Source organism: Columba livia, chromosome 9, assembly GCF_036013475.1.
Source record: "Columba livia isolate bColLiv1 breed racing homer chromosome 9, bColLiv1.pat.W.v2, whole genome shotgun sequence".
NCBI classification, from domain to species: Eukaryota; Metazoa; Chordata; class Aves; order Columbiformes; family Columbidae; genus Columba; species Columba livia.
This window is the reverse complement of record NC_088610.1, coordinates 8760701-8779678: the sequence shown is the minus strand read 5'-3', so window position 1 is coordinate 8779678 and position 18978 is coordinate 8760701. Positions and strand designations below refer to the sequence as shown.

Below are 18978 nucleotides of genomic sequence, written 5' to 3'. Positions count from 1 at the left end.
ATAAACTTTGTGTGGTCACTGGCATGACACTAAGGTTATCCACCTGCCATCAAGATCACATGCTAACTGGCTGCAGCTGGGGCAGGTTTTGACAAAGCAGGATGGCCCCTGAGCAGAATGTTTGTAGCTTTCAGGCTTCTTTTCTGACCATCTAAACTGCTACTGAGAATGAATTTTAGAAGGCTTAAATAAAACGCCCAGGAAGGTGACAGGAGTGTGGCAGTGAAGTTCTGGTTCTGCACAACAGCCCTGTAAATTTTATAGGTCTGTTTGGTGTTCCGACCGCAATAGCTCTGAGAAGCCAGACAATGTTTGAAAAAAGTCTTTGGACAGTTGCATATCATCGAATGTCACATAACTCTTCAATACTACTTGATAAACCTTGTCCTTCATGCTACTATCAGAAGTGTCCATCTTTGCTGCCATGTCAAGACTGTCTTTGGAACATGGATTAGTCAGTCTTCATACTTGTGCTGGTTTTGGCTGGGATGGAGTTAATTTTTGTCATAGTAGCTCCTATGGGGCCGTGTTTTGGGTTTGTGCTGAAAAAAGTGTTGATAGTATGGGATGTTTTTGTTACTGCTGAGCAGCACTTACACAGGGTCAAGGCTTTCTCTGCTTCTCTCACCACTCACCAGTGAGTGGGCTGGGGGTGCGCAAGAAGCTGGGAGGGGACACAGCCGGGACAGATGACCCCAGCTGACTAAAGGATATTCCACACCGTGTGACATCATGCTAAGTATATAAAACTGAAGGCAGAAGAAGGAAGGGGAAAACATTTGGGGTTATGGCATTTGTCTTTCCAAGTAAACGTTACAGATATGGAATCACACAGAATGTCAGGGATTGGAAGTGATCTCAAAGATCATTCAGTCCAATCCCCCTGCTGGAGCAGGAACGCCTAGATGAGGTTACACAGGAAAGCGTCCAGGTGGGTTTTGAATGTCTGCAGAGAAGGAGACTCCACAACCTCCCAGGGCAGCCTGTTCCAGTGTCTGTCACCCTCACTGAGAAGAAGTTTCTTCTCAAATTTAAGTGGAGCCTCTTGTGTTCCAGTTTGAACCCACTACCCCTTATCCTATCTTTGGTTGTCACCGAGAAGAGCCTGGCTCCATCCTCGTGACACTCACCCTTTATATATTTGTGAACATTAATGAGGTCACCCCTCAGTCTCCTCTTTTCCAAGCTAAAGAGCCCCAGCTCCTCAGCCTTTCTTCATAAGGGAGATGCTCCACTCCCTTAATCATCTTTGTTTTCCTGCGCTGGACTCTCTCCAGCAGTTCCCTGTCCTTCTGGAACTGAGGGGCCCAGAACTGGACACAATATTCCAGATGTGGTCTCACCAGGACAGAGTAGAGGGGCAGGAGAACCTCTCTCGATCTACTAACCACCCCACTTCTAATACACCCCAGGTACCATTGGCCTTCCTGGCCACAAGGGCACAGTGTTGGCTCATGCTCATCCTGCTGTCCACCAAGACCCCCAGGTTCCTTTCCCCTACCCTGCTCTCTAATAGGTCATTCCCCAACTTATACTGGAACCTGGGGTTGTTCCTACCCAGATACAAGACTCTACACTTTCCCTTGTTACATTTCATTAAATTTCTCCCCGCCCAGCTCTCCAGCCTGTCCAGGTCTCACTGGATGGCAGCACAGCCTCTGGCGTGTCAGCCACTCCTCCCAGCATGGTGTCATCAGCAAACTTGCTGATAGTACACTCTATTCCCTCGTCCAAATCATTGATGAATACATTGAATAATACCGGCCCCAGTACTGACCCCTGAGGCACTGCACTAGATACAGGCCTGCAGCTGAACTCTGCCCCATTGACCACAACTCTCTGGTCTCATCCCTTCAGCCCAGCTTTCCTGGGGATGGCTGAACACCTGCCTGCCCATGGGAAGCAGGGAATGAATTCCTTGTTTTGTTTTGCTTGTGTGCACAGCTTTTGCTTTACCTATTTGACTGTCTTTATCTCAACCTGCCAGTTTTCTCACTTTTACTCTTCTGATTCTCTTCCCCATCCCACCGCGGGGGAGTGAGCGAGCAGCTGTGTGGTGCTTAGTTGCCGGCTGTGCAACTTCCAGTGAGGAAGGTTCAGTGATAAAGAAAACATTTACATGAAAGACTTATTACATGCATCTGCTTTCCTGATCCCCTGAGAGCAATTATGAACTATTTGAAAAGGGCTGTCCCTGACTGCAGTATTTCTGGTATATCACCACCAGCAGCTATAGCAAAGGAAATACCTGTGCAGGCCACCCTGCAGTGTTATGCTACAAGTCATTAACTAGTCTCAAACCTTTTCTAGATAATGGTGGTAACTCAACCACCGTTAATCAATTTATGCCAGAGTAAGCCTCATGGACATTTACTGTGCAGTTGAACATCCATAGTGACAAAAAAGACAAAACTTTGACAACTGTGTCAAGAAAAAGCCTTACACATTTTTATTTTCTTTAAATCTCTATAAAGCATGAATGTAGTGCCAGGGATAATTTTTTATGGAAGGTCATCAGATTTCCTCTAGGTCAGATTTCCTCAGGGAAGTACCTTACAATCATGCATGATGAGAACATGAAAGATTTTAGAAGGTAGTTTTCACTATTAGGGAATTTTCCTTTTTGTTAGAACTAAAGCAGCATTGTTTGCTGGGGAGACTTGTACCCATTCACATTATCTGAGGGACTCGGAATTTTGAGCCTTTCAGGTACAGAAGAGTCTGAGATAGCTGTGATCAAAAGGCAAATCAAAATACTTGTTTTAATCATTACTTTCAGTGCTTTTCCTCTCCAGAAATTGTGCACTTTTTCCTCTTCTCCATGGGCTGTTTTCATTCATTGTACAACTGTCGTTAGCCCTGCAGCTCTAAAGCCAAGGACATCTTTCTCTGAGGTTATGTAGGAGAATCTTCTGCCATGGAGCTATGTGGAAATAAGGGCAAAATTTTCGGAAAAGTGAGTCTGGGCTTTCCTGGGCATGACTTTGATTGCATGTCGTGATCTGGAAAACCCAGAGCTTCTGCCATCTCCTTTAGATTTGAGCCAAGGAAGGGAATATCTTCACCAGTGCTGGCAGAGTGAGGGCTGCTTTGGGATAGGTCAGGAAAGTTTGCAGTGGGAGGCGGGAGAGGATCTTGCTGACTTAGAACTGGAATGCGATAGACAGCTCCTCTTATTTGGAAGGGAAAGTATTTTCCCGATATCCTTGTCTTGTTGCGGTGATGTCTGTAGTAGTGATGGTAGAGATGGGAAAGGTGTCCTGGAGGAGGAGGGTGATGTGGTCCACAATGGGGAGGAGGATGGTGGTGATGTGGTCCATGATGGGGAGGAGGATGGTGGTGATGTGGTCCATGATGGGGAGGGGGATGGTGGTGATGTGGTCCATGATGGGGAGGCCAGTGTGGGCCACAGTAGGGAGGAGGATGGTGATGATGTGGTCCATGAGGAGGGGGAGGAGGAGCAGAAGGGGGATGTTGTGGTTCCTCTTGGGAAGGAGGATGTGTTCCATCATGGAGAGGAGGAGGAGGAGGATGGTGGTGTGGATCACAATGGGGAGGAGGTGGAGGACAATGGCGTGGTGGGTGAAAGTGTTGATGTGGTCCATGAGGAGGGCGAGGAGGCCCATGTGGTCCATGATGGGGTGGAGGATGGTGGTGATGTGGTCCGTGAGGAGGAGGAGGATGGTGGTGATGTGGTCCATGAGGGGCAGGAGGGCAGTGTGGTCCATGATGGGGACCAAGAGGAGGACTATGTTGATCATCTTCTGGAGGAGGGGAAGGGAGATGATGCAATTCCTCTTGGGAAGGAGGAGGATCATGTGGCTCATCATGGGGAGGAGGAGCAGAAGGGGGATGTTGTGGTTCCTCTTGGGGAGGAGGATGTGTTCCATCATGGGGAGGAGGAGGAGGATGGTGGTGTGGACCACAATGGGGAGGAGGTGGAGGACAATGGTGTGGTGGGTGAAAGTGTTGATGTGGTCCATGAGGAGGGTGAGGAGGCCCGTGTGGTTCATGATGGGGTGGAGGATGGTGGTGATGTGGTCCGTGATGATGAGGAGGACAGTGTGGTCCATGATGAGGACCAAGAGGAGGACTATGTTGATCATCATCAAGAGGAGGGGAAGGGAGATGATGTGATTCCTCTTGGGAAGGAGGAGCATGATGATGCGGCTCATCGTGGGGAGGAGGAGCAGAAGGAGGATGTTGTGGTTCCTCTTGGGGAGGAGGATGTGTTCCATCATGGGGAGGAGGAGGAGGAGGAGGATGGTGATGTGGACCACAATGGGGAGGAGGTGGAGGGTGAAAGTGGTGAGGAGGAGGACAATGGGGTGGATGGTGAAAGTGGTGAGGTGGAGGACAATGGTGTGGAGGGTTAAAGTGATGAGGCGGTCCACTGTGGTGGGGAGGAGGAGCAGGTCCTTCATGGCTGTCTTGATGTTGTTTGTTGAAACTATGGTTATGCTCAGGATCTTCAGGTCTGGATTGAGAAGAGGGTGGACATCCATGCTTGTGATGGTGTCTGTGACGATGTTTGTGACCAAAATGATGATGGGGATGGGGTCGTTTGCATGGCTGTCCTGGAGTTGGGTGTCTGCATCTTTTCCCATAGTCATGCTGCTGTTTATAAAGACACCAGGGGAGGAAGTGTTAAGTGAGATACTAATAGGACAGAAGCAAGTGGTGAGAAAGAGAGGTGGGAGTTAGTAGGTTTGCATTTACAGTTCCAGTGACCTGTAAGGAAAAACCACCTGTGTGTTTGTTTGTTTGTTTTTCAAGATAGAAGGAGCAGATGATAAAATACCAAATTACTGAAAATAATCTGGAAATACTACACCATAACAAAATGAAATTATACAACAAGCTGAGCAAAATTTGTGATGGATCAAAACAACATAAAACCCACACTGGAGTAGTTGTTGTAATAGAAACTGGAATACCAAATATGATAAAGGTCATCTCCCTTCCTCTTGCTTTCTAAAATTCCTGTAAACTTGTTTGCCAGTCTCTGCTCACTTTAACTAAGGAGTATGGTTGGACTGAAAGAAGACACCCTTGGAAGGAGTAGTGGGGACAGCTCAATTCTAATTCATCCTCCGATTGATGTAGCAGTCAAAAGCCAGTCTGGCCTGACATGCTGCATCACACTCAGGTGCTAATAAAGGGACACAGACAATTGTTGCAATTATCTGTCCGCCTGGACTAAGTGGGGTTGCTGTCACCTGTGTGCCGATATAGCCAGAGACATTTCAGTAAGTGAGGACGTACCCAGGGACTGTAGAGTTCACAGCTGATATCTGTTCCGTCAGGTTCCTCTGCATCACTGATGACTCTTGCCTTGCAGAATCCCACATACTAAGCAAAAGAAAAGGAAAACAAAACAAAACAACAATGCACGTGTTGACTCTTGTGATGGAGATAATCGAGCCTACTGAAGGTTCAACACTTTCAAGTGAGGCTAGTTCACTTGATGTCTCAGTATGTTTACATAACTTAGCTGGATCCTGAGTTTTCTGACCAGTGATACCTACCAGTGATTAATAATTATTAAAATAGATGCTATTTTTGAGTGTTTTTGACTGTGAAGACGTCTTTGCCATGTGCATCTAGAGGGCTGCTACTGTCCGTCTTACTTATTTTTTGATATCTGTAAGAAATTGGTCGGCTACTGATGTCTCCAAAACAAGTACCCTGGGGGTGACTATTTTTATTTCTGTCTTTGCTTGTCAAACATATTTTCAGATTGGGCTATTCTGAAATTTTGGTCAACGTCCTCATAAACAGACATTGTGTAGCTATGCTGTTTCAACCAAAGCTCAAGGTAAAGCTTTCTTCCATATTTATTTTTTGAAAAGTAATTAATTCTAATCTTTTAGCATTACTTCCCTTAGCATCCTCTTTGCTGTGACTTTTACCTGCTGTCTAGTCGTTGTGTGTGGAATTGCTCATGTGAAGAGTACAGAACTCAGGTAAGGGGTTCTGTGTGTGCTCCCTGTAGCGGATGCTTTATTTTGATATATGTTTGGGACATTAGTAGCCTATTACAGTCAATGATTACACATGTTAATAGCATTTTACACACATACAACTGCGGTGGCAGCATTGAGAACAGAATTCAAAACCTCTAGCTATCTGGTTTGTGCTTCATTCTAGTGAACTTCTGGCTCTGCTACCAGTTCATGCACAACCTTTTCCACTCTTCTGGAGTAATAAGAGCCAGAGAAGAAAATGAATGCACATAAAAGTTCTACATGATTTATTTTCTCCATATTTTTATTTCATTCCTTCAATTTCCTTTCTGAGTAATAATTTATTCTGAAATTATGATCTTGCCTAGTTTTTTCTTCGGTGTAGACTGTTATTGTAATGGGAAGGTGGGGTGAGGAAAGTGCTTTGATAGGAATCAGTAGACAAGCCTGAATTATTCTAATCCCCCTGGATTCAGTGGGATGACATAATACATGTATTTTGTTTAAAATCTATGAGTCATGTTAATGTGAAAGTTTCTGTGACAATAGCCTGCATTATTTACTAGGAAATGTCCACAATTTGAAAGCAAAAGCTAGATCCAAGCTGAAAAGCTCAGCTCTAGGTCTGTAATATGTCAGACTCCAGTTATATTTAGATTTGAGAGTTCAGATTGGCTCCTTGTACAATAAAAAGGAGCAGCTGTGACATTGGGATCTGGACATGGACATGCCAGTTTTTTCATTTTCGAGTTTGGGTGCATGCTTATAAAAACCACTTGGAAATACTGTGGGAAGATCTTTCTGGTGCCGCCCATTCTATCAGTTCTTGTTCTAAAACTTTACTTACAGCGTGCCAGTCATCCAGAAAATCACACTGCAATGTTGGCTCTGCTTGCTGTGCGGATTTGGAACAGTTGGTCTCTTTTATAGAGAATCCTAAAATGTGACCTTCACGTGAGGCAGTCTGAAACCAAGAGGGCAAACAAAAAGTGGTAACTAGGTGTATCAAAAAAAACCAGAAGTCCTGTAATTTTAAAAGCAACCATACTTCATATTGTTGTCAAAATCCTGTCTACCTCATGCTTTCATTACCTGTGCTGTTCAAATATTCATACATATACATGTATTCAGTAAGGAAAAAAGATTAGATAATTCATACCTTACTCGCCTCACTCATTTCTGAATTCCAGCAATGGTTGATTTATTTCTTCATCTAGTATGTGTATGTTATAAAACCTGTTACTTTTTCAGCTTGTGTTTTTAGAAAATAGCATCCTTAGAGCCTTCTCCCAAAACTGAACTGCTGCTCCTGTGGAAACAGAGACCTACTGGATGGCACCCACCCCGTTCTGGCGATGGGGGTGCATAGTGCTACAGCGCTGATGTGAATTTGGCATGAAATTCTGCCAGGTGCTGTGAGATTGGTGCTTACTCTGTTGCCAGTGGCATTAAACACAGATAAGACATTACTCCATAAGCCTTTGGAGAAAGCCTTTGTGGTCCTATTAGAATCCATAAGGAGATATTTCATTTTAATTTCCAGCTCTAGTACCAGTTTATTTCAAGTCTGTATGGAAGGCGTCCATAGCAAGTGTGTGCACATAAGTTTCACTAGTTTAACTAAATTGGTTAAAAGTGGGTGCACATGCTTTACATTTTTTAATCGTAATTCATAGTTTCTAAGCATTATGCAGTCTGTTGAAATCCAGTGGTACAATCTAAATTGCCACTGTAGCTAAAGACAGGGAAGTGTGAAGACAAAGCAGAAATCCATGAATCCAGGCAACCTGAAAACAGCCATGGGCTAAATGGGAGTAGGGACATATCCTGCATGGGACTACGGAGCAGAACACTGTCCGTTTTCTGAGTGGTATTAAAAGCTGCAAGAAGTTGGCATTGGCATGCTGTAATTTAGGCAGTTTCCAAGATCAACAATGATTGTAGTAGGGGCCGTGGGACCTCGTTACAGAGGTGTCCTGAGCTGACATGTGTTGGCAGAGTGATCCTGTGCTGTTTAAGTGAAGGTCTCCAGTATCTACCAACAGGAAATTGTGGTGATGTGAGAGCTATACTTCAAATCACCCAAAGGATAAGTCTGTATGTCCACATCACTCAGAGATGTAGGAGTTATTTACCAGAGCCAGTAGTTCTTCAAGAGGTTCAGCAAAGATACATATTTACCTTCTGTCACTCAGAGCTCTCAGTGCTGCTTTGCTCTGAGCACAGACTGAAAATGACGCTGAATGTGTTCCACTTGGTGTTGTACCCATGTGCTTGATATTGTAACAGTAAAAAATAATCTGATTTCAGTTGACGGGATGTATGACTGTGCAAATAGAATACACATGACTGTAGATCTTGAAGAAGTCTGGTCAGTAGTAAATAAACTCTTGTATGTTATATTATGATAGGTAAACAGGTGTTCAGAATAAAAATATGCATGTAAAGAAGGCTCTGACGTTTTGTATGCCATCACACTGCCATAGTTTTTTAACAGATGAGAAATCCTTTTGCTTTCACATGCCTAAATGAAAGTTGATAACAAATCTTTGCAGAAGTAGGACCTTCAATTTTAAGCACTTTATGCTGAAAGGTGACAAGCAATAGTTCTGATCCTAAAAGAGTCTAAGTTGCAGCCCCATGGTTTTGGAGCTGCTCCAAATATTGAATATTGACAATTATAAGTAATTCTAGGACAAAATGCCACTTACCATCTTTAAAATCTTTTCAACTTTGTCCACATCGAAGTAGTTTGTGTGGTTACTCTCACTGTTGAATTTCTTCAGGGCCTTTGCAGCAATATTTTTATGCTGCTCAGTGACTTCTAAGACTTCAACTTTCACAGGACAATCTTTGCACTCTAATAAATCAGGAGGAACTGTGAAAACACAGAGTTACTGATATTGCAATGGATAGTAATACTCTTGGGAGAGCATGTGTGCCTTTAATATGAACTCATAATGAGAAACTGAAATGCAAGCGTTTCCATGGAAGTGAAATACCTATCTCTCACTCTACAAATATGGGTTTATCCTGTAACATGAAAAAAAGAAAACCTGTGAAAATGAATGTTCTTATAAATCTTTTAGCTCCACTTTAGGATCTCACCACCCTACCCAGGCATTCTTTGCAATTTTACTTTTTTCTGATATTCATTATCATGTTTTGGTGGACTGAAATGGTGATACCATCTGACATTAATAAAGTGTGTTTATAGAAGTAGAGTAACCTTAATTCTATTACTCATTCTTAACATTCCATTTGAATTATCTAAAAGAAGAATTGCAAGCAGATGAATGAATCTATTACAGTTACCATACACTAGCAATGCACAGACATGTAATTTGGTACTAAGGCTGGTTTGAGCTATGCCTTGGCGTACAACAGTGCTTATTTTACCTGGACTCAATGTACAATTAAATCCATATAGTTGAGGTTTCTTCAGCAGCTGGCTTGTATATGTGATAATCTTACATTGCCCGAAGTCCTGAGAGGAAAAAAGAATAAGTGATTATGATGTTATTTTCACTGGATATAATTGCATGTAGGTGATCATAGAACTTATGCCTCCTTTTAATGTACAGTACTTCTAAGAATAACAGATGTGGTCATTAATGAATGTTTGTTCTGCTATCATGCAAAATTTGTGCCCAGGTACAATGGGATCTCCCTCTACAAGAACCTTTATTTTAACTCTCAGTTTGTATGAGTGAGTAGACAATGGAAAACTAAACCAGCCTTCTCAGTCATTCTAATACTTATTTACAGTAAGATAATACTAGCTAGCAGGAGAAGTTAGGATGTCAGAGATACTCAAGGTTATATAAATCTTTATCAACTTGATAATTCCCCAGCTTAATAAAAGGAGTAAATGCCTTCTCTTCCCTCCTCAGGGTCTTCCTGCTCTGTCCCATGTGGTAGTATCACCTCTCTCCTATTTAAATGAAGTTTTAGGCTGGTAGTTCTCATCCCAGACTGCAACAATAGAGGACAAGTGTTGCTACATATCACATCTGTACTGACACTACCAATATGTCACACTGTCACAGCACAAATGTTATGACAGAAAACTGACAAAATATAACACTGGTATTTCTGGCTGATATGCTAGGAACGTGCTTAAAAAATGATTTCTAGTGCCCTTTAGTTGTCAGCGAATTATTCTTAAAACATCAGTACTGCTACCAACAGTGGAGTATAGCCCCTTTGACACAACTAGTTAAATAATGCTGCACTTATTTAAGGAGTCAACCCTTTTTTAAACCTTTAGCTTATGTTTAACAACTCTAGAATTCAAGAGATTCTATGTTACAGTTAGCCATATTGAAGCCTATTCCTCACTTAGAGATTTTGTGACACAGGAATTTCTGGGCAGTTCAGATGAAGATCAGCTTAATACATTATTGACATAAGATTCTGCCCGAGTGCCATTACTTGCCGTGGAATAGATTTCACCGTATTCACAAGACTCCCAATGTCTTCTGGATAACACAGGGCATTCTGTTTCCAACACATCCAAAGTTAAGTAGAGGACTGAGGAATTTCCCTGGAAGAAAAGTGCAGGTAAAGAGAGTTTCTATACAAGAAGTTTGGTCTGAAAAAACCTTTTTTGGAAGTGGATATGTTTAGTTTTTAATGTAGGTTTCTCAGTTCCCTATTAAGGTTTTTCTGAGCTGACAAGCATAGAAAGGGTTTAGGCTGGAAGGGACTTTTGGAGGTCGTCTTCTCCAGCAATTGCTCAAGGCAAAGCCAACTTCAAAGTGAGATCCAGCTCAGTTCTGGATATCACCAAGATACAAGTTCCACATCCTCTCTGGGCTATTCTGGTACTTAACCACTTACTTCATGTTTGCTTGGTTTTGTTTGTTTGTTTTTTCCTCTGGCCTTATATCTAGTCTGAATTTCCCTTCCTGCAACTCACAGCTGTTGCCTCTTATCCAGTTGTTGGAAATCTATGTGTCTGTTGCTAACCCGGCATATTTCAAGTAGGGAAAATGCCAATGTTAAAAAGTTGCCATTACCTCTTTCTGATTTTCACATAGAAGATATTGGTCTGTTAGGAAATCAGTTGTCTAGCTACATTTAAACATTATATACATTATATACATGTATAAAATTATATGCCTACATCCATTTCAAATTACTTTATTGACAAGACTCTTTCAGAACTTTGCTTCCTGCTCAGTTTATTCAGGGTTTGATGCAACAAAGCTGCAATAATCCCTACAAAGTCAGGAGCCTAAGCTCTGGAATTCTTCTAGTATGTTCTGTCTCCTGAGTAAGTAGGATGGAGAATCAGAATTTGAATTTGGCTACCAGTGTAATGGGACGTGGTGTTAAGAATTATCTGCGGCCCATAGAAACAGTTTTGTATTTTTTTGCAGGAAGATGAATCTCAATTTGCATTTGAGATGGATTATTTAAACTTCACGCAACCCCTGTATGAAAATGCAGAATGAAAACAGATGTATTTTATTTTGTCATTTAGATAAAACTATGCAAACCCCTTCACTGTGAATAAATGTCCTCAGGCTTTATGGAATTTTATCCATTTGTGTTCCTTTTTCAGAGTGTTTTTGTACAGATGAGACCTTGGAAAAGAATTATTGCATTCTAATGTAATATTTTTATTAGTGAGTGTCCAACAGTGTCATGTTAGACATTAGTTTTGTACTAGGCACATGTCTTAACACTATCTCAATTTTAAAACAGGGACTATGTGATTTGCACAAGAGCACATGTTGTTGAATAGTAGAACCAGGAAAACAATCTAGTTGTTCTGGACACCCATCCTGCCCACTACCCACATGATTATGCTCTGCTTAGGGGGAGTTACTCTTTCTGTTTTGTTTTATATATCTCAATAATTTCAAGCTGCTAGACAAAGTGTTAGTAAAATGCAGACAGAGAAGAGAACAGAGATGGTGAGAAAGACTTTTTTTCTAATTTGTATTTATGAAATAGCACTGAATGGAAAGGTAAGATAGGTAAGATGTCTCTTGTAAAATGTACTATTCACTAGCAGCCCTCTAAAACTGGAATTAATAGATGCATTCACTTTGTCATCCAAACTTGTGAAATGCTAAAGAAGCCAGTTCATCCCTGGCAAATATTAATTTTCTTCAGCAAGATGCATTTGGAGTCAATAAAACCTAAAGCAGAGCTTTGGTGAAATTAAAGGTCTGCATCCAAATATGTAGCAGAAAATTCCTCTGTTTGTCTGCTGGGTAGCTCTTGGGAAACAAACAAAACCAAAAATCAACATGGTGCTTGCTTGGTTGTTTTAAAAGGATCTTGGGCACCAGAGTTCTGCACGGCACAAGCCCAGAGCTGTTCTAGTGTGAACACTTGAGTATCTTACACTTCTAGAACATCCATTTAAACCCAGTAGCAATCTGGCTGCTGGGGATTGCTGCTCAAGTTTCTAAGGGGGTTGACGTAATAGACTTGATTTTTGTTTTTTAATTAGTATTTTTTTATGTCATCTTGGCAGTGGAGCCAGCATAACTGCTTGAACAATAGTGTACATGGTCAGTGTGCAGGAGACCACACCTGGTGGCTTTGGGTCTGAGAAGGTACAGAGACCTTCCAGGGAGAATTCTTTAGCAGGAAGATAGACAGAAGACTCTTTTCTGCTCTTATGGACTCAGTGTGGTGGTTGAAGCTGTGGCCTGGTCTTCAAAGACAGCAAAATTAGGTAAGGGTACAAAGCAAACCATCAGCATGGTAGTCTAGAGGTTGTTGTGTTCGTCTGGAAGTATGAACCCTCTGTTCTGGTCCATATTCCAAGTTGTGGTTCTATAGTTTATATAGTCAGTAATTGGTTAAAATGTAGAAACGTTGAGATTTTTCTTTTTAGAAATAATGATTTTTTTTTCTCATACATCCAATGAATTTTTCATGTCTTAGTGCCCAGTGGCTGCACTTCACAGGGGTGGCACACACATACTGCGTGGCAGCAGCGTTCTTCAAGCAGGGGAGACTTGGGGGTTTGAACCTCTTAATGCTGAAGAAGAGTGATTGATTCCTAGGTGAGCTCTTTAACTACCTGGCTATTGCATAAAACCAAATAGTATCACTTGCCACAGCCTTGTCTATGAGAACCAAAATCACCCATCAGTTTTTTTTGAAGGTATACCTGAAGACCTGTAGGAATCAGGGCTTTGGGTCACTTTCTGAGCTTTTTCTTATCCTAACAGGCAGTCTTAAGCAGTTCCATCAAAAACTAGTCTGCTTTCTTCCATTGCCGTACTGAGATGTACAATACACTTCTTAAACCATGCATGTTTGCCTGGATTCTAGCTTCACAGCCAAGCAGCTAAAAGGTAGCCAGGCGCATTAGTACATCTGCATGTCCTTGGCCTCTTTTATCTCCTAGCTAAAGAAATCTGGTATTCTATTGCTTTTTTCTGCTATTGATTTGCTTTTGCATTTAAGCAATCATTGAGAAAGGCTTATTTATCCTCTCTAGGAAACAGAAATAAGAAGGAAATAGGAAATGACTGATACAGATTCTCTATCCAGTCCTTCCCCTCTTCTGCAGAGTGGCATTTTCATCTCCTTTGGCTTCATCTGCCTTTTTCCCTTTCTTACAGTTATCCAGCTATCTCCAAAATAAAGAGAATAGCAATATACTGATCTTGCAGGGTACATTGACCTAATTAATGTTGGACGTTCGCAGTGTAAAGAAACCCTACAAATATAAATTTTCAACGTAACATCTGAGACCTGACAACAGATGGGACAGAATAATTTCTGCCATTGTATACAGGTGTTCAGAGCATCCCTTACGCTGACATCCAGTTGGCCAGGGGAGCAGAGGGCATTCAGCGTTGATCAAAGTTAAGCTTACGTACAATAAATCATGCACAAATGAACACTGTGGTAGTCTAAATCAGAGCTGATTCACTGAATTACATCAACATTGCTCTGTTAAGAGCAATAAACATAAACTTTTAATGATCTGGCTCATATTTTAAGATCACAGTCTTCTGTAAATCAGCCTTTAAATCGATACTTACGATATGTAGCTTGTGTGCATCAGCAACACGGAATAAACCAAAAACATAGCCATCTCTGCGATGTCTGTTGACCAAATCCAAGGCCACTCCTGCATCTGTTTCAATGGTATTGCAGTCTGCAGGTGTAACACTTGTTTTGTTTTGGGCATTAGAGCCCTGCAGCAGTGTTAGAACAAAAGCTGAAGCTAGAAGCAGCATTTTGTTTGCAGTGCTAGGTCACGTCTGCCCATGCTCTGGTAAAGCCAGTAGTCTGCTTTTAAATCAGAGTAGCCCACCAAAGTTATAAATGAATGCTGAAAGGGCATGGTTTTATACAAATTTGAGTGTCGTTGCCTTGACCCTGGATTAACTTTTGCAAACAACAAGTAAATGATTATATAGTGATTGAGCAGATTTTGAGGAAAGTAGTAATACCCTCTGGACTACCCATCAAAGGGATTGTGTTTGTGACACTTTAGGCAGGCATTGTGCAATAGTGGTTTACTATGAAAAATACTTTGCTTCTAACAGTGCTGCTGAGCCTGGTGTTAAGAAGGTCCGGTTTATGTATGCAGGTATTATGCAATCTTGGTTTTCTCTTTATTGTAAAAACAGCCTAACTGAAAATACGATGAAATATTTGTAGTCAAATGATGGCTATATCTATATCCTTGTTTTTGCAGATCCTTTCCTGGCACAGAATTAGCGAGAGGGAAACAAGGAGGTCACTCAGATTTGGAAAAGGGGTGTAACTCAAGGTGCACTCGCCAGCTGGTGGTTTGTAGCTTCTGTGTGAGTACCTGCTACCCTTCCAGCTCCAGAAAATTTAGAGCAGGCTTCTACCAGCTTTCCATCATTTCAGACTGGTACACAGAATGGCACTGACTGGCTTCATACTCATGTGATCTAGGTGTGCCACAAAGTGACATAAAGCTGCCTTTACATTCTCAATCTGAGCAGTCTTGTGTGTTCTTTGGCTGTAGTGGCCTTCATAGACTTCTTTAGAGAATTGGTGGTAATTTTTTATATTTATTAAAATAATTCAGTACCTACTAAGATTCATACCTTTCACAGGATCTGCCAAAATCTTCCACTAAGAAGAAGGGAGAAGATGTTTTCTCATTTTATTCAAAATCTTATTCAGGATAGTTTAATACATTCTGAAAAGGCAATAATCACTTGTCAGGGGGCAGCTGAAGTTTGAATACAAAATTCAAACTCTGAATAAGAAAATATTATACAAAAATTCAATGTGAGTCCAAAATGACAAGGTCAGATTCAGATGAGAAATTTTCCAAATCATGGTTGGTGTGAGGGGTTGGATCAGCTTCTCATAGAAAAAGGTGCTAACTGTATAATTGACTTGGGCTTATATGTGCAGCTTCAAAGTTTTTCTCTGGGTTATTTTTGTAAGAAACATTAGCAAATATAATGGGTTGTCATCCTTAACCCTTACCTCATTTCATTAATCTGTATTTTAAAAAATCCAACTTTTATAACATCTGGTGTCTTGGGAAATCACATTTGAAAGTGCCTAGAGCTGAAGCAGTAGCTTTCTTTTATAGTTAGCTCAGGACACACTTGACAGTTCTTCAGTAGTAGGTAAGCTAAATGGAGAATCTTACAATAAGAGAACCGGGGCCACTCAAAACTGGTGTGGATTGGTTTAAAAGAGATAAAAATAGTCCTTGTGCAGTGGGTAGTGAACTGCTAGAGCTTGTTGTTGCAGAAAGATGTGGAGGCAGACGGGATCAGTACAGTCAGAAATGGCTTCGAAAAGTTCATGGATAGCAGGTACTTAAGTGGATACTGGAAGGACTATGCAGGTAAATGCCCTTTTAAATTACTTCTACGGTGGTTCTGGGTACTGGAGAAGTACAAGAGGAATGGTTTGCAGAAAGGGGCCAGGTCCTGTCTCCTAAGCACAGACATCTTTTGCCACTGGGAGAGATTAATACTGGGCTGGATGAACCACCATTCTGGTGCAGTGGGGCATTTCTTTTATGTGTTTATAATGTTTCATTATAATAATTCAGAATTTCTTCTGGAAGGTTGAAAAAAAAGTGGTGAAATAAATGTTGTGTAAATAATCAAAGACATTTGAAACACATCCCATCAGTTAAAAATAATATTCACATCATTACTGTGTTCCAAATCGCACCCCCGTTCGTTACTTACAATACTGCTTAATTTTTCAAACGGGCAGTCATATTGAAGAAAGGCATCAGATTAGGTAATTTATAACATAATTCCCTTAGTCATCTATTGTTTGCAGATTGTTCATTCATTTTTTTCTCCTTCTGTTATGTGCTGCTCATTGTGACACTGATCATTGTCTTGACAGTGGCTTAGGTACTTTTTATGTATGGAATAGAAACACTATGAATAAACAGTAGAAAATGTACAATTCCTGCAAAATCGTCTTCAGATTTAAAAGTCAGCTTCTTTTCCCAATGTAGAGAGTTTTGTCCTCGATTTCTTTCAAAATTATTAAAGTACAATTATTAAAGTACAGCATGGACAAGCACTCCAGGCACAGTCAGAGCAGTTAAATAAATATTGGTTGTACTTGAGTCAGTATAATGTATTTTTATAATTTCTCAGTCAGTCTGATATCTTTTTTGATATCCTATTTTGTTTTTATATACATTGCTTGTAAGTTTTGTGTGTTGTTTTAATGAAGTTGTTTCTATAAAGAGATTGCTGGCAGGAATAGGAGTCTTTATCCAAACATGGCATTTCTCTTGACTAGCTTGTCAAAAGCTTTTTTATCTCTATGACTTTTACCAAGGCTTGACTTGTAACAGTAAGAGGTGATTCACATTTAAGCTTTAAGGAGTTGATAATAAACATCCATCCTAAACCTGTCTCCAGAAATCTGGGAGAACACACCAAAAAAGTGGCTTATCTTCCCCACTTGAAAAAATGGGTATCAAACACTTAATAAATAGAACTCTATTCTATGGGTGGGAGGAGGAAGAAATAGAGAGCTGACAAATAAAGGAGATAATATTCAATAAGCATTACTCCCTTCCTAAAGGACAGCCGTACCTATTTACAGGCATCTCTGATGTCTCAGGAGGACACCCGCTATAGCTGACTGTTCTCTGCCCTCTGCAGTAGCGCTTGGCAGCAAAACCTCATCCCTCCTGCAGCCCCTGCTGCTCTGCTTGTTTCTGCTCCTAAGCAAGACTAGAACTAACAAAGGTAGATGTGGCTCCAGTTAATGCCTCCAAATATGATGGAAAAATATGTGAATGCATCATGTCTTCATTCACGTCTGATTTTTATCTGCTGGGTGTGAACAGAATGTCCTCTGATACAAATGCGATGTTACACAAATTTGCTTTGGTTTTGGTCTTCAAAGCAGCAGCTGCAGCTAAAGCTTCCCTGCAAATTGCTTTCTATAAAAAACCACTCTAGTAGTAAGTTGATGACTGTAATGATATATTGCAAGACTGACCTGTTGCTGAGGGGTTTGAGAGGCTGGGGGAGAAGGTGGGGTTAAGAATTTGATGTCAAGAATGGGGTCAGAGGAAGTCCAAGGGATTTGACATTTTCAGGGCTTGTGGCATTATGCTGTTCTGAAAATGTGAGCTTTAACTCATGCTTATGAGTTGTAACAAGTTAATATAAGGGAAGTATTGGCAACTGTTTTGATTGTATAGTATTTATGATTCTATCTAGTGGAAGGACTTTAAAAATCTATTTTTGAAAAGAAAATAATATATGTATATTCTGAATACATTCACTTAACATGTATAATCTGAGAGATGGAGATGAAAATGTTTAGCCATAAAGTGTGTACAATGGGCAGGTTCTAAAGTCAGACAAATAGAATTTATAATTAACTTATTTTATAAAAGCCTTGATTTTTAAACCCATCTTGAGAACTGTGATATCTGGTCCTTTCTTTTAAAAATCTTTTTGATTGGCCAAGCATGAGTGTAGGAGAAGGATATCTGAAAAATCTGAGCAAATGCATATGCAGTGTACGCATAAATAAGCCAGCATATCTTGTTCTGTGCCCTTTGAATGTTACTGCTCCTTTTTTTATATTCATGATGTCTCACCTGTATTCAGATCTGGCAAAAACGTTAACAGTCCTGGAGGCCACTGACCGTTTGTTATCTGCGCCTGAATAAAAAACATTGCCCATGTGAAATGGGGATGTTTTCTCAAATAAACATCAGACCAGATTTTAGCTGGACATGGCCCAGATAATAAGTTAATAATAGATGATACACATCATAAGATCAAAACGTGTTGAAAAACTGTGGAACAAAATTGAAAAGCAAATTGGGAATTATCTGCTAAAGCGCATTCTCTTCTCATCTCCAGCCGGGGGCTGCTGGGTGGTACCAGCCTGTTTGCTGCTGGACGAGGAGAAGCAGCTCTTCATAGGTCAGTGTCCCGGGAGGAGAAGAGACCATTTGGGGTGAGACTGGCAGTGTAGAGGTGTGTTAGCGCCAGCTGTGCTGCTCGCTGTGGCCAGGAGATGGTTCAGCACTGCCTGGACAGGATTTTTAGAGGATTTGCTGCAGTCCTGTCTGAATGCGCTGTCACGCAGTGTAAATGTGTGGAGACCAGATGTATCCTGTGCCCTTCTCTGCTCTTGTGGGCATGTTGGAGGAGGAAAGCCACAGTGCTGGCCCATTCACAGGTTGGCAGAAATCTGCTGAATCAACAGCGGGGTTTGCAGTAGTGATGACTAAACTCTCAATCATTTTGATGGCATCTAGGAGTGCTGCTGTATCCAGGTATATCCTGAGGACACAGAAAACACAGAGACTATTCATCTTCACTCTCTTACTTGTACTTTAAGAAATTAGTCTTAGACTTTGGTGTCAGCCCTCAATGATGGCGAACCTTGGTGGTGGCCCAGGTGACACTGAAAGCTGGAAACAGGGCTCTGTGCTGGAGCAGCCACAGCAAGTAAAGCAAATGCTTATGTATCTGCACTGCCCACTGATGCTTGCTGATCTGCACTGTACATACAGCTACCGCTTAGA

The 18978-nt window shown here is 41.3% G+C and overlaps 1 protein-coding gene and 1 long non-coding RNA gene across 6 annotated transcripts in view; one reads left to right on the top strand and one right to left on the bottom strand.

The window, feature by feature from the left end:
• The window catches only part of LOC135580238 (uncharacterized), a 124216-nt gene that overhangs the window by 33616 nt on the left and 71622 nt on the right, over window positions 1-18978 (top strand). The window lies entirely within an intron of this gene.
• HRG (histidine rich glycoprotein) lies at window positions 2427-14281 on the bottom strand. 4 transcript variants are annotated; one of them, XM_065073776.1, is made up of 7 exons: window positions 13988-14281; window positions 10405-10512; window positions 9366-9453; window positions 8678-8844; window positions 6814-6930; window positions 5266-5352; window positions 2427-4617 (listed from the first exon to the last, which is right to left on the bottom strand). In XM_065073776.1, the coding sequence occupies exons 1-7, from the start codon at window positions 14183-14185 to the stop codon at window positions 2896-2898; spliced, it is 2487 nt and encodes an 828-aa protein (XP_064929848.1). In that variant the 5' UTR covers window positions 14186-14281; the 3' UTR covers window positions 2427-2895. The 4 variants fall into 4 exon arrangements, with proteins under 4 accessions (XP_064929848.1, XP_064929849.1, XP_064929850.1 ...); XM_065073777.1 differs by having other exon boundaries at window positions 2427-4614; XM_065073778.1 differs by lacking the exons at window positions 9366-9453; window positions 10405-10512; window positions 13988-14281 and having other exon boundaries at window positions 2962-4617; window positions 8678-8817.

What these genes read in the sequence shown, in the direction of transcription:
- HRG (XM_065073776.1), bottom strand. Translation starts at nt 14,185, where the DNA reads ATGCTGCTTCTAGCTTCAGCTTTTGTTCTAACACTGCTGCAGGGCTCT. An exon ending in TAATTGTACATTGAGTCCAG is followed by an intron (nt 8,845 to 9,365) that starts GTAAAATAAGCA and finishes GTGTTTTCACAG; the next exon opens with TTCCTCCTGATTTATTAGAG. An exon ending in GTGAACTCTACAGTCCCTGG is followed by an intron (nt 4,618 to 5,265) that starts GTACGTCCTCAC and finishes CTTTATAAACAG; the next exon opens with CAGCATGACTATGGGAAAAG.